We start from the raw sequence: 15,936 nt of genomic DNA on the forward strand, positions 1-15,936 counted from the left end.
CTGAAACTGCTTATCATGGAGGATGTGTTATGATTATTGTAGCATTGCTCCCAGTGTTATTCAATAAGAAAGATGTCATAACTGTACGACAAAGTCCGAGAAAACGTTATGAAATCCAATAAATGTCGGTGCTATCAAAAATCAGCATCATCATGAACATTTTTTTTTTGTTTTTGAAACAAAAAGAAAATAAAGTTTGACATTGTTTGCCAGTCGCCCACATTACCGTCTAACTGAACAAAGTAACTCAGTATATGTGTGTGTGTTGTGTAATCTGAGAAAATCCAAATAGAATAATATCAAATAAATTTTGTATTTTATCCCACTTTGCTTTGAATGTATTGTGTGCGGCTTTTGTAGAACAACTTTTTTTGATTCGTCCTTTGTAAATAGGCGAAAAAGCAATTTATGAAGTAACCCCAGTTATGATTTGGCCCCACTTCCCCCTATATGTGTGTGTGTTGTGTAATCTGAGAAAATCCAAATAGAATAATATCAAATAAATTTTGCGAGAGTTCAAGTGTATGACAAGTACATCTCCTAATCCACCGTATTTACGTAGCAACATTAAGTGTGTTAGGCGAAAGAGAAACCACCAAAAATGTAAGAACTTCGCGTCTTTTTTACGAATGTGTTCTATCAATTTTTTCTGTGAATTGAATACAAATCGCGCCTCGTGCGCGCCTAATATATTGATTATTATTTTCACATGGCGGCATCGTGGGGTGCTTCAAAAAAAAAATATGGTAATTGCATGATAAATAACGATCTTTTGAATCAATAAAAGATAAAAGGCAAAGAAACGCAATTGGAAGAGTGATGAGTCAGGTATTTTTTTTTTATTTTTGCGTTGAGGGATCAAAAAGTGATTGATTTTCAAATATTTTACAGATTAAGTGTCAAAATTGGCATAAGCTATCAATATGTTGGTGACAAATTTAAGACTTTAGAATCACAACATGTATGTTCGTATATGAAATTTTACATCGTCTCTTTTTTTTGAAGTTTGAAAACTAGAAAAAGAAAAAAAATATATAAAAACATTTTTTTTTTGTAAGCATTAAATATTTTAATTAAAAAAAATTGTGAAACCTGATTTAATCGTAATTTTTGATAAATTTTCTCAATTTTGGGATGTTAAAATTAGAAACTGGACAGACTCGAATTTAAAAAAAAATTTTTTTAATCTGAAATTGATTAAAAATTTTGATAAAATAAAATTTAGTAAGACGAATGTAATTTTTCCAGTGAAATCTCTTGAATTCTCATAGTTAAAAAAAAATTTGTTTTAAGCGACTTTTCTGAAAATCACTAAGCCTTCAAGTTACACTTGGAACATTATTTCTAAATCCATTAAGACCCTTTCTAATTCTTTTGTTATTTATTTCTTTACAGATATTGCAGTCGTCGGCATCGTCATCGTCGTCATTCGGAGTGAAAGAAAAAAAAACAATTCTCTTTCTTTATTATATGTATTTATTTCGGTTTATAATAGAGACAGAGAATAGCAACTTCTGGTATTAAATCATCAAGATAAGAGCAATAATAAGAGTGATTGTGTATTTATTCATAGGGTTGATCAGCAAAAAAAAAAATAAAATAAAATAAATAAACGAAAGACGCATAAAAACAAGTGAATAGTGAAAAAAAACACAATAAATAAACATAAATGTGAAAAAAGATAGGAAAACAAAGTGAAGGAAGGAACGTTGTTACATAATAACGAATGTTTCATATACCACATAAAAAATAGAGGAGACAAGAAAAATTCCGCGCTTGCAGAAAAGAAAACAAGACCAAAAGTGTTTGAAGAGAAAATGAGAAAAGAATGTAAAATATGCTAAAAATTTAAATAATTCAGCTGGGATTTTGTCTTTCACACGAATCCCACAGATAATCACAGCTCTCTCTCACACACACACACATATTTTTTGTAGATTTCATTTCTCCTTTTTCATTATATTATTATTATCGTCGTCGTCGTCGTCGCTGTCGTCTTCATGATTGCGGGAGACAAAGGAGAAGCACAATAAAATAATAGAGAGAGCAAACGAACGAGTGTGAGACAGTCGACCGAACACGAACAACGTTATAATAATAAAAGTTGTGTAATATAATCATCATAATGTAATTGCGAATGCCTCGACTACTCGGCAGAAATTTATGTGAGACTGTATAAATTTAAATAAAATATAAAAAAAAAGAAAAACACTTTTACCGCACATTTTCTCTCGAACGAACAAATTTTATCAGCTACGAGAAACGTGATAAATTAAAATCGTCAAAGACTCGTCTAGACGTGGAAAGTTGTGTGTGTGTGCGGTTTTCACATAGAAAAGAGGATAAAGAGGGACATCACACATTATCATCATGGGTAAAAAGAATTCGAAACTAAAGCAGGACACAATTGATCGGCTGACAACAGACACATACTGTAAGTATCTCTTTATTTTAAACGCTCTTGTCCTTCATTGAAAAGGACATTTTACAATATTTAATCTGATTTTTTTTTAAATTAAACTTTAGAGCTTAAAAATTTAAAGTTTATTTGAATAAAAACTACACAAGTAATGGCTTTGGGTTCAATTTCCTTCCACAACACCTCTATTGTAACAAATGATGCTCTTTTCTATAAAATTCCTTCAAATACTTTCACTACACCGACACACAATAAGCAAAGTTTTGCCATTTTCATCTAGGCTCGACATGAATATTTAACCACGTTCAACCATTCATTTTCCGGAATATGTGTAGAGATGGACATAAAGTGCTTAAAAGTACATTTAAACAACGTTTTGGACACTTTTTAAACTATCATTTGACTCAATCTACGACGAAACTCATTGAAAACTCCCATGAAAAATTTTAATGAAACTTTTTTTTTGACAAAAAATCATCATTGACGTCAATAAAAAGCTCTTTTGATAAAATAAAGCGTGACCCACTTTGTTCGTTTGTAATCAAAGTCTAATTTTCCTGGTCGATGATCAGTAAATATTTGTTTTAATGGAAAACGAGGCACGATAATGACACCAAATGATGATAGCGACAAACAGAAGTGCGATGTGCATTTGTCGATAGAAAAAAAGGAAAAAAAAAGATAATAAAATAAAATAAAAGAACAAACAGAATGTGCGTGTAAGTTCATTAAGTGAAATCAAAAGAAAAGAAAAACGAGGAGTGAGTGGCATGAAAAAAAAGTGTTTTGTAAAGGCAAAGCAAGTGCGGGAACAAAATGTAATGAAAGCAAAACATTAAAAATGGAAGAAAATTGTAAAAGTGTTTGTAGAAAAATGTACAACAATCAAGAAATGTTTATCTTTCATTAACACGAAAAAAAGAAAGAATGAGATTGGATAGCTTGTTAGATGCCGGCAACGAAGGTCGGGCATGAACTCTACATTGAAGGATATGTTGATGTGAACTTTGATTCAAGCCCAGATTCGGCATGTTTTTCTATTAATGTTGTTTTTTTTTCTAAATTTAACTTTTATGAAATATTTAGTTTAGGGCTCAACCGATACATAAACGACAAACAGGTGAGATTGATTGAAGATGGAGGTGATAATGGCTCGCACCGCGGTCTCTCGAGGTACTTCATTGTACTTCATACTGTGGAATCACAAGCTTCCTCATTAAGCATCGGGGAATGGGTCTTAGCTTTTTGTCTGTCATCCCAAGTAGGCGCACTCAAAATTCACTCAGCCCTCCCAAATGATCCCAAAGAGTTACTAAAAGATCTCAGTAAATTTTAAGCAAAATTTTCATGGTTTTGAGCCTCGAACCGACGACCTTATGCTCTTTACGATTCGATAACTACTGGACTAAGCTCACTCTATAATATTTAGGCTAGAATATTCAAGAAAATCCTGAAAATTAAGAAAAATCACAAAGTTTAGAAAATTTAAAATAACATTACCGCTAAAATTCAACTTTAGTAAACTCCAGAAGGAAAATCTCAAACGAAAATTGTTTGCTGACTTAAAATTAGAAATCCTTTTTATTACTCATTTCATTAAAAAAAAGAACTTTTACCATGCGATTGTGTGTTATCAACATCAGAATAATCAGCATCGTGAAAAAAGTTAATACCAACACTTTGGTACTAAAAAGTACATTATCGAAAAAAGTATAAAAAGCACTTACTTGCGTCTTTCGTTCGTTCTTTCTTTTAAGATAATGGTTGTTTTATTTAAATTAGCGTGTAACTTTATGAGCGTTACTGATACCAATCAACGACTGTTTTTTCTTTCATTTCTCTCGACGTTTCTTGCTCGACGTGTAGGGTTGGTGCCCATTGATTGAATCAAGGACGCGGTTGCAAGCAAGCAATTTTCGAATAATTATTACTTTTCTTCGTATGAAGCGGAAAGATAGCGTCGAACTACCTCATTATATCATTATTTGCTTTGTTTGCCGAAAAGTTTCGCATAAATAATAATGAGGCAAAACGCTATAAATAAATCAGGGTTTTTCCATTTATTGCAACGATTTTATTCGTTTATGAAAGTCAGTAGGTACCTTGCTTCTTTTTTCATCAAGAAGACTCTCTTACGTAACGTAACGTTCTTTTGATAAAGCGACTTCTTCTCATTATATATTCACAAAACACGCGTTCATATGGCTTTTTATGTTTCTTTTGATCACAAGCGTTAAACTTTGTTGAACACACATGAAACATTATTCATAAATTATTTAAATATGCTTACGTTTTGTCAGCTACCTAAATACGATACATGCCAACTAATAGAGTCAGGCGATGCGGTTATGAAAAACTTTAGGTGCTCAGGTTCTTCATAACATAATAAAGACCAAGTTTTGTCTTTTGAACACAAAAAACACAAAGTTTCACATTTTTCGATTGGGTGTAAGACAAAAGAGCAGCACCTCAAGTGAATTCTTTTTGTTTTTTTTTTGTTCAATAAAAATTGATTTATGACCTTGCGTTTAATCTTAACCTCGATGTTGAAGTAAATCAATATCGCACCAACAACTTTGATCGACATCGACATTGAACTTCTGCAAGGTGTATTCCAAAGTCGTTTTTGATGCGGCAAGCAAGGACTGAATAATTCATGCCATTGAGGGAATACAAATGTTTAACATTTAGGTCAACTCTGCGTGTGTCAACTTCGGTAAATGTTGATTTTAATAATTTGTGACAAGTACCTGTCGCCTCCATCCAACGAACGATTTTGTCATCCGTGTTTAATTGAGTTGTAACATTTCTTCCGCTTGAAGAGATTGTGAAACAGTTTGATTTCACACTTGTTTAACATGCATATTCATTAAAACTAAGATCTTTAATTGAATTGAATCTTATTTAATTCCACAAAATTTACTCAAAACACTCAAAAAATAAATTATAAAAAAACTCTCGTAGAGCTCTTTGTTTGCATTGCAAATGTATGTATTTTCCTGACTGTAATTTTAATTTGCTTATCCACCAAAAGCTGTTTAAAATTCAATTTTGCGTCTAAAACATTCCAATTAAGCCGCAAAAAGCATTTTGATGTAGAATAACAAAAGTTTATTTTGACAAAATTTCTGTTGTGTAGCAATCATAAATCAATAGTTAAACGTTTTGCTTCGCTATGTTGTTGGAATGACGATGATGATTAATGAATTTATTTGCAGAATGGATAAATATTGTTTCTCTCTATAAAATTTTTAGAATAAACAGAAATTAAATTGAGTTTAGGCGGAATTTTTACACTTTTTTTGTTGGTACTTTTCAAAAAATACAAAAAAGCGTCCATCCAATTACCAAAAAAAAAAAAATAAAACTCAGCTGCAGCCCATTACGCAAATTGATTTCTGCACCACTTTTAAAGTACTTTTTTATGATTTCGTGACTGCTGACGAAAAAGAATGAATGAGAGTGAAATTTTGTTGTGATGCTGTCAATCTATCTATAAACGTCGAACGAGAGTGAAGTAATTAAATTATTCTAATATTTGCAAATCGATATTCGCGCGCGACAATGTGTGGTGTTTGTGTGTGTGTGTGTGGGATGTTGCAGATAAATATCTCGGTAAATTTTGTCATTATCTCTATAATAAAATTGATTGACATCAATTTCAACTAATTACATAACAGATTGTTAGACAGGATTTTAACTCGTTGTAGATAGCGGTCCAGAGTCCATGTAACAACATTTTAAAATTATTTGAAGCAGATGAAATTCAATAATTCGATGGCTTGTTAGAAATCGTGTGGGCGAAATTCAAAATTTGTTTAAAAAGGAAAATTATGTTAAATATCGATTATAGGTAATAATTATCATTTTTACATAAAGTTTTTAATTAATTATTGATTTTTTTATTAATTTTGATTTTTATTCAATTTTTATAGATAAAACATTGATAAAAAAGCTTTAGATAAAATATCTTAAAAAAATTTTCATCTGATTTCAAAGAAGTTTTAGTAAGTAAAAATTAAAAATTGGTATAAAATTTCAGAACATCTTGGAAAATTTTTAAAAAACCTGGTAAAATTCGGAAAATTTTGAAAAATTTCTGAAAATCTTAAAAATCTTGAAAATTTTTGAAATATCGGAAATATGCGATTTAAAATTTGAAAGTTTTTATCTCTACCAATGAGTTTCAATCTGAATACTGGAAACACTTTTTTTTTTCTTTTAATTGCCCAAGCAATACAAAAATATAATCAAAACCAGGAGTGACCCTTCATTTTATAACTTTTTCGCAATCCCATCGTCAATGGGTTAAAATTTATGATGAAAATCAAGAACACACCCGCTAAATGTTATTTCCTCCATGACTTTACAACATACCACATCAACGGCATGCCACGCGGTAATTTATGCATTATGACCGCATAATTTGTGTTATTCAAACAAAATCATGTTTATTCGCCATACAAAACAAACACAACTTTTTTTTTTTTTTTGCTAATTTCCTAATAATAAAACAACAAACATGACCCCTAATAACTTAACTTGCCCCTGCTTTGGAGCCAGCAACATTGAGCGTTGGCGTGTGCGTGAGCAAAGACCATCAATACGGCATTAATATAACATAATTCCTCTCTGGCTTCGATGTTTTACGCGTAAAAAGGTACTTTCATTGCATGACATCCCAATTTATCATTCCTCATCTTTCGCTTTCCGAAAAAAAAAAAGTGTTTCGTCATAAAATTTATGATGTTGCTTTTACGATGATTATTAGTGACGAACCCATTTCGCAGAGAGCCATGACACGAGCACTCGTGATGAAGCAATAACGAAAATAATCAGTGCAAGAGGCGTGCGGCCTCCCTGTTTTGCGTGTCGAGGACATGAGACTGATTGATCTGTCCCATCAAAAGGTCGTTAGAGTGGCAACTTCTAAGCCACTTGCTATTTATAGCATGAACATTTATTGGAATTGGACCCAATTGCCCGATAAATACAGCTCTCGTGTATTAATTGCCGTAACATGCTTAATAATTAATGTTTCATGTATTTATTTTTTCTCTCTTTTCATGTCGAACAGTCACAGAAAAGGAAATCAGACAATGGTAAGAGTCGCCTCGACAATTAATTACGTTCAATCAATTATCTAACTTTCGTTTGTTTTGCAGGCACAAAGGATTTCTGAAAGACTGTCCGAATGGTTTGTTAACGGAACAGGTAAGTTCATATTTTGTTCTTTGTATTTTTAGGACAATCGAACTAAAGACCACTTAAAACTGTAACTAACGAATTAGACTAGAAACAGAAATAAAACTATTTTATTCTTTTAATTATACGAAAATCGGACAAGCAATTAAATTTGAAAAATCTACCGATCAACAAAAAAAGTTGCAGAAAAAATCCCAACAAATTTGATTATTCTACAGTCTGTTGCATTGTAAAAAAAAGTACAACAAAACTTTTTTTTAACATTTTTACGGCAATTGCCTATTATTGTATTTCGTTTTTTCAGTTTTTTTTGTGAATTTTATTTTATTTATTCGATAATTGTTGTAACATTGTTGGACAAGAGCAAAAAATAAAAATAAACCTCCTGGAATAAAAGTTAATGGATCAAAGGGGACTTTTAATCGATTCCCAGCTGAACTATTCATTAGAGCAAAAATAAACACATTCGTTAACCTTTTTTCTCTGCTTCAGCTGATAAGCAGACACAACACAAAAAAAAATAAACATAAAGCACAAAGATTAACGATCATCGTTAATGGGCTGTAAAAAATTGTTGGAAGAAAAAGATGCGAAATGCAGATTTATTTAGATAATGCGATATTGATACGACCACTGGATGGTTTTTTTCTTTTCAATGTCGGAAAAGTAAAAGGAAAAACGTAAAAAGAGGAGGATTATCTTATGTTTTATGATTATCGGATTTGTTGAATCTTTCGGAAGTAGTGACGCACGTTGTAGTGCATGCGGAAATGTTGGGAAAAAAAAGTGAAGAAAATCGAACCTTTTGTTACGTTGGGGATTCCCTTTGATAAATTTATTAGAAAGGTCAAAAATTATTCATTTTTATGGCAATCTGGAGTAACTTTTATTCAGGAAATGTTCGTAATGCGATCAAGACTGATGTTTTGGGACATGATAAAAAAAATATGATGTGCGTTTTTGATGTTAAGGATGCTTTATTGTCACTCGGGACAATTTTTTGTAAAAGTTCGATTGATTAAAGTAGCACAAAATTTATTTTTAAAGGATAAAAATGATATTTTTCTCTAAGTTTTAGATTACAGAAATTATCTCCTAACTGATAAGGAGATTAAATTCATAAATTTAAATTTTTGACATACATTAATTAATTAAAACATCATTAAAAATTAAAATTTTGATTGAAATTGTTCAAAAAACCGAACGAAATTTGCCGGCTCATAAAAATTATGAATACCGAAAATTACTCATGATTTCATATTACCTTGGTAATACACGTATTACATATATATATTATATATATGTAATTATATATATATTATATACCCAAAATTTCCGAAATCATACCCGAAATCTATTTCTACTTTAAGAAAAAATTAAAAAAAATATTTGAAATTCATCTTTTGAAAAGTACTCAAAAAATATGGCCTTATTATTATTTAAAATAATTATTTAATTTAATTATTTGAATTTTATTTAGAATTTACAATTAAATATTTATTTTATTTTTTTTTATCATCAAAATCCAGATGAGACAAAAAATTAAAAAAAAAAAACTTATTCGCGCAAAAAATATTTAAATCGTTTTTTTTTTGTTTAATCAGATGAATCATAATCCACAACTTTTCACAAAATGTCTGTTAAATTATTTTAAATGTAACCACAATGAAATGTTACACAAAAATTGTTTCGAGCAACTGTCCAAATGCGTTACAAAACTTTTCCAACCAACAAAAGCTAAATTGTTAACTCATTAACCTCCATCACTCTTCTGCAACAGACCGACAGCTAACGAACAACATGACAAACAAACTTTTTTTTTTGTTTCAACAACAATAACACAACTAATTCTTTCATTTTTTTGTGTTTCTGTGTCAAATTTAGGGATTCATCAAAATATACAAACAATTTTTCCCGCAAGGAGATCCCAGTAAATTTGCCTCATTAGTTTTCAGAGTGTTCGATGAGAATAACGTAAGTAAAACTTTTTTTTTCTTTCTTCCTTGACTGCTTTTTAGGAGTCTTTTTACTTTAGTTTTATGAAAAGAAAAAAAGCATTGAATTAAATTTCATCCCACGCACTTTGTAATCTTATTTATGTTTGTTGGCCACACCGCCGACTTTTCTTGTCCTGAAAAAAAAAATTGCGCCATGAAATACAATTTTTTTCGTCTTGTTTTCGATATAAATGTAGATTAGTGTGTTGAGCCATCTGTTACATTTAATTTCTTTTGCATTTTCTTTCCGCAGGATGGCTCGATAGAGTTTGAGGAATTCATTCGTGCACTGTCAGTTACATCGAGAGGAAATCTAGACGAGAAACTTCATTGTAAGTAAAAGCAAACAGGCAACTTTGTCGTTATTTATTGAGTGTGAAAGTTGTTTGCGGGACAAATTTTGCGGGAAACCCTACGTTATGTATGAAATTTAAGTTGCAAACGCTCTTTCTTCATTCTTCTTGTGTGCTTGTTTGTTCCGTTTTGTAAATAAATGTATGAAGCAGAAAAACAGAAGACACCAAAACAGGAGCACATTCATAAATAATGAAAATATTATGAATGGTTCGTTGATGCCGCATCCTATGTTGGAAAAATTTACCATATATACGAGTTTGATGTGGGAAATTTTGTTGTTTTTCAAGTGGGTGCTTCATTTTGACGGAGAAGAGCAGCGTGATGGCTATAAAGAGCAGCAATAACAATCATTTCGCTTTGCTAGTTTTCAGGACTGAAGAGTACTTTTTCATAATTTTATCCCCTTTTTTATTTAACTCCATTCATTTTATCAGGTGTTCACGATGCAAAATTGATTTTTACGATGTTTTCTTATTTCGACGTAAAATCATAACTAACCTGCTCCAAATTTGTTTTAAATTTTCTTTTCACAAATTTTTACTTGTTTTGAAATACTATTTCATATGAAACGACTGAAAACCCAGTTAAAATACTATCCAGTTAAGAAATTGAAAAATTATGAAAAGTTTATTTTTGAAAATGAGCGGCTTTATTTAGTTTTTTTTTCAGTAGTTGATGAATGGGTCCAGGATTATTTTAACACGACTAACAAAATTTTATTCATTTAACTCGTTTTTCCAATTCAACGATCAACGGTACTTTTGGTGTCAACGAGAATCCGTCCCCATACTGCATCGGCACCAATGTCTTATCGCAAATTTTAAATTTAAACTCCGATAACAGCGTGTAGATAACGAGCTTCGCTTCCATCAAGGCGAACCGTGTACCAATACAGGCACGTGGACCAACTCCGAAAGGCATAAAACTGCCAGAAACAATTTTTTTCTTATTCACGCCCAAAAATCTTTCAGGATCAAATCTCGTTGGGTTCGCAAAGTATTTGTGGGAATGATGAATGCCATAAATGTTCATCCAAATATGTGCTCCCTTGGGAATTGTGTATTGACGGTCATTGTGATCAAATATTAGGGTGTCTTGGTTGCATACGCGATCAGTAAGAACACTGTCAAAAGATTATTTTTGTCAAAAAAAAAAGAAATACCATAAAAATGAAGAGCTTTCATTACCTTGGTGGATGGAAACGCAAAACTTCTGAAACAAAAGCGTCCAAATACTCCATTTGTTGTAACGCGTCATACGTGATTGATCCATTTCTTAGGCTACATTTCGTTTTTTGAACTTCTTGAAACAACTTTTCTTGATAGTCCTCATTCAGGGCCAGCTCGTATGTCAAAAAGGTAAGCAAACTCGATGTGGTATCGAATCCAGCTACGAAAAATAAGAAACATTGAGCTGCAATATCAGTATCACTCCATTGTTTTGTTGAAATATTTCTTCTTCCGATTTCAGATTCTTCGACAACAGCAAAAGATTTTTCGTTATTTTCATCCTCGGAATATTTTAAGGTACCGTCTTGCGCTTGGATCAGCAGCTGAATGACATCTTTGCGGGTTTCTTTGGTCTGACGACGATGATCGATTGTGTCTTTAACTAAATCTCTGAAGAAATCCTGCGATGTTTTTGGAGTGAAGCTGATCTTGAAAAAATCCGCGACTTTTGGCAGTGTCATAATCGTCATGAGTCTCAGGATTGCCGTGAAACTTGACCCATCAAAGGCACGTTTGGTGTGGAATGTTACAATATTTTCCGGTTCACGCACTGAATCGACTTTCAAACCAAAGGCCGTGCTAGAAATTACATTTATGGCCACTTTTGAGAAAATGTCTTTTGTGTCAATTTCCATCGTTTTTGTGTCCTTGTTGACATTTTCTTTGCAGTACGTGACAAAGTCCTCAGCACACTCACGCACTAAATCAAACATCATACGCATTTTGGAACCCGTAAACGCTGGACTCAGGGTCGTTCGCATATCACGCCATTTTTGGTCGCGTAATATTGTGAGTGAACTGTTTAGAAGTTCGTCGTGCGTGGACGTGAAAAATTGCGGATGATTCACAAAATTGTCAAAATTCCTTACGCATAGTTCGTTGATGAGTTCCGGGTCTTGCAACACGAACGTTTTATTGCCGCCCATGCTGTAAATGCCAAAAAACCGGTGTGACGGAAATTTTTGCATGTACGATTGAAGAACTTCTGGAAACGCTTTTCTCGTGAAGACTTCTTTCCAGGACGATCCGAAAATTGGGTAGCCAGGCAAATGCGGAATTTGATTTTCTTCGAAATATTTGAAATTTTTGATGGTACGTTTCCAAATAAGGTACAAAATCGTCAAAAACACCGCAATACACGCAAAAAAACAAGCCATTTTTATCGGTCACTTAACTAATAGAGACTGACTTCAATCAACAAATCATGATTATTCCATCATTACTAGCCTACACATATTTTCGTCATACTTCGTAGTTATCTTCGGGTGACATAATTATTTGAATGAATCAAGTTCAAGGTCTAATCAATTTTTTTTGTGTGATTATTTATATTAAAAATAAATTCAAGATAAAAACTAGTTAATTGGAAAACATAAATTTATACAAAAATTAACGTATTGCTATAAAAAAAATCTCATTAAAAGAAGATTGGTCGTTTCTTATTACGTTAAAATTTTCCATACATTAAAAGAGAGTGAAACTAATTTAAATGTAATTAATTTTTTGCGACAAAATAACTTTTCATTAGAACGAAAATGTATGTTTTTAATGGAAAAAGTGTAAAAATCCCTCAAATGAAATTTCATTAGAACTAAAAAATGCGACGTCTTTGAAAGTTGTTTGCTGTGAATGAAAGTTTTAACTAACTTTTAGCATCAATCAGACTTTTTCATTTATTTTTTTTGGCATTTCAGGGGCATTTAGGTTGTATGATGTCGATAACGATGGTTTCATAACACGAGAGGAGATGTACAATATAGTTGATGCAATTTATCAGATGGTGGTAAGTAATGTTGCCGCTAACAATTTTATCCTCTTATGGAATTTTTGGTTTAAATGCCATTTTATGAGAAAAAAATTTAAACAATGGACAATTTATTTCTCCGAGTATTCAACATTATCATATTTTGATGTGAAAATTGACCTTAAATGACAATAAAATAAAATTCAAAATAAATTTCTCATAAAAAAATTACTTTGTTTACATAGGATGATGCCATTTCACTTATTTTTTTTTATTTTTTGTTTAATTTTAGGGACAACAACCCCAAACTGAGGACGAAAACACTCCGCAAAAACGTGTCGACAAGATTTTCGATCAGATGGACAAGAATCACGATGACCGACTAACGCTAGAGGAATTCCGGGAAGGTAGCAAAGCAGATCCTCGAATCGTACAGGTAAGGAATTGTGCTTTGAGCTTTTTTCCGTTTATTTTTTTCTGTTTTCTATCTTCTTCTATACTTCTTCTTTCTATCACACACGCTAAACACTTTTGTTGACGAACATCTTGTGTTTTTCTTTTTTTTTATATTTCTTTCTTTTTTTCGTGTGTAAATACAATTTTTATCAAATTTCAAAATATATTTGGATGTGCACCCATGAAACTCTTTTGAAATGATTAATTACAGCTTTTCTTCTCTTCATGCAGGCTTTGAGTTTGGGTGGCGATTAAAAAACGCAATAACGCCAAAACTCATAAGCAGCAACATTATTCACTAGAAAGTAATAAAAGAAAACTACAACTACAGCAATCAACATCAATTATTACTACTAAAACTATACTTATTACTTATTATACTTGTATTAATAATGATAATATTGTATTTTTAAGGAAAAAAATCATTCTTACCTTTTTCTTATTCCTCTACTACTACTACTACAACTATGGCATTATTCTGATTATGAGTATCCTTATTTCCACGATTATGATGATGATACACATGAAGATTATCATAACTAATAATAATATTAATAAAGATAATTGTCTCGAGAAAATTTCATCTTCTTCCACTCTTACTTCTACTTCTTCTGCGGCACCTCTCTTTCCGCATCCAATGTTAGACTCGTTCGTGGCTGTCGTCCGGAAAGGTGACGACAATAATAAAATTAATACAAAATCGATATCTTCTTCTCCACTCATTTCCACTTCTTCTCATTACTATGCAATTCTCGTTTTTATTATTATTATTATTAATTCTGTTGCTGTGTCGTGCAACGAGACTCTCCGAGCAGCGACCAGATGATAAATTTAATAGAAAAAAAAAATAAATAAATAACTTGAAAGATAATAAAAAATGTGAAAATATGAGGAAAATTAGAGCAATGAAAAATGTTGTTATTAATTATATTACATATTGTTGTTGTACTGTAGTAGGTTTTTAAAACAAGTAAACAAAAAAAAAATTAAACATAAACTGTACAAATAAAAATTCACCGGAATTGAATCTCAGCGTCAACAGCACTCAAAATAATTATGTAACTGGATAAACAACACTATCCAGCGAGAAAATAAAAATTATTATAATGTTATTTGCCAAGCCTATAATAATATTATATTTAAAAAAAAAAACAAGTAAAGTGGTAGATAAAGTTATATTTCAAAATTAAATTAAAAGAAAAAAAATAAAGTTTAGCTTTTTTACAAATAATATGAACAGAAAAAAAACTTAATAAAAAAGAAAAAGGTAAAAAATATTATCAAGTAAATAATCTAAGTGTTGTTATTATTAAAATAAATAAATTTACTTTATTGATATATATTATACAATAAAGGGGAAAAGTTAGATAATTAAAAGTTTACCTAGAAAATTCGTTTTGAACAATCCTAATAATGAAATTTAGATTCTTTATGCTCTTAAAACTATGAATACCATCGAATACCCCAAAAAAATACAAACTTGAGATTGAAACCACCATTCTGTCCACAAATTTTAATCTTAACAAAATATTTTAAAAGCATTAAAAACTAATAAAATAAAATATCCACCTTTCAAATATTAATAAAATAAAATATTTTTGCTTGATATGCTTTTTTCTTTATTTTGTATCACCACACACGCATCCATCCATAAAATATACATATTTAGATAACAACAGCTTCACGTTGCTTGCAATCACCGATGATCACCAAAAGCTTATGATAACTAAAAAAATGAATCAACTTGCTTCCTTTTTTATTGTTTTCTCAACATTTCTGTGATATAAAACACAATCAACATACATTCATTATTTCTTGGCTAAATATATGTTAAAAAATTTAAATTTATATAATAAAAAGTCATAAATATGAAAAATAAAATCTTCTCCTCATCTCTTAAAAATAATGAAAAACAAATATAAATATTTGCTTTTTTTCGTCATAAATGCTTGACACTCTAAAAAGTTCTAAAAGAATGGTGAACTTATTAAACCAATAAAAATATTAGATAACAAATACTCTTATGGCAAACAATCTTGTAGCTTCCTTCTATGACAAAAAAAAAATATTAAAAAAAAAACATAAAAATTGTAGAAATGAGATTTCTTTGCTAGAAAAACATAATAAATATATATATTATAAAATTAAAAATTAATTAATATAAAAATTGTTCGTTATTATTATTATAAATAATAAATTAATTAACTATTATACATAAAAAAATATACTTATATATAAATCATAAACTACACTAAACTCTAAAATTTAACTTGTAATAACTTAAATAACTTACAAAAAGTTAACAGAAAGCGCAAAAATTCGAAAAGTTAATATAAATAAATAAAAAAAAGTCATTCATAAATATTTAATATAGAATTTTGTTCGAATTTTAATCATTTTTCAATATCAAATTCAATAATCAAACAATGCTGTTTTATTACTTTTTATTATTAAAAACTAATGAATTATTACGAAAAAATACATAAAACACAAAAGATAGTTTATTCTAATAACTTAATGATAATTAAA

The 15,936-nt window shown here is 30.5% G+C and overlaps 2 protein-coding genes across 4 annotated transcripts in view; one reads left to right on the forward strand and one right to left on the reverse strand.

Annotated features, from left to right (window-relative positions):
* LOC134834085 (frequenin-2) overlaps positions 1–13,774 on the forward strand; it is a 32,799-nt gene extending 19,025 nt beyond the window's left edge. For 2 of the 3 annotated variants that reach the window (XM_063848626.1, XM_063848625.1), the window contains exons 2-9: positions 1,574–2,434; positions 7,497–7,521; positions 7,585–7,633; positions 9,509–9,598; positions 9,875–9,953; positions 12,902–12,990; positions 13,244–13,387; positions 13,619–13,709. In XM_063848626.1, coding sequence (XP_063704696.1) covers positions 2,371–2,434; positions 7,497–7,521; positions 7,585–7,633; positions 9,509–9,598; positions 9,875–9,953; positions 12,902–12,990; positions 13,244–13,387; positions 13,619–13,645 — 567 coding nt within the window. In that variant the 5' untranslated portion in view covers positions 1,574–2,370 and the 3' untranslated portion in view covers positions 13,646–13,709. Of the gene's footprint in view, positions 1–1,573; positions 2,435–7,496; positions 7,522–7,584; positions 7,634–9,508; positions 9,599–9,874; positions 9,954–12,901; positions 12,991–13,243; positions 13,388–13,618 lie in introns of all 3 variants that reach the window. The other variant, XM_063848627.1, reaches the window with a different exon arrangement.
* LOC134833390 (probable cytochrome P450 9f2) lies at positions 10,651–12,364 on the reverse strand. The gene is made up of 2 exons (XM_063847699.1): positions 11,166–12,364; positions 10,651–11,101 (listed from the first exon to the last, which is right to left on the reverse strand). Exons 1-2 carry the CDS (start codon positions 12,362–12,364, stop codon positions 10,699–10,701), a joined length of 1,602 nt encoding a protein of 533 aa, XP_063703769.1. The 3' UTR covers positions 10,651–10,698.
* Positions 13,775–15,936: the final 2,162 nt, after the last annotated feature.

The sequence above is a fragment of the Culicoides brevitarsis genome, chromosome 3 (genome assembly GCF_036172545.1).
Source record: "Culicoides brevitarsis isolate CSIRO-B50_1 chromosome 3, AGI_CSIRO_Cbre_v1, whole genome shotgun sequence".
NCBI classification, from domain to species: Eukaryota; Metazoa; Arthropoda; class Insecta; order Diptera; family Ceratopogonidae; genus Culicoides; species Culicoides brevitarsis.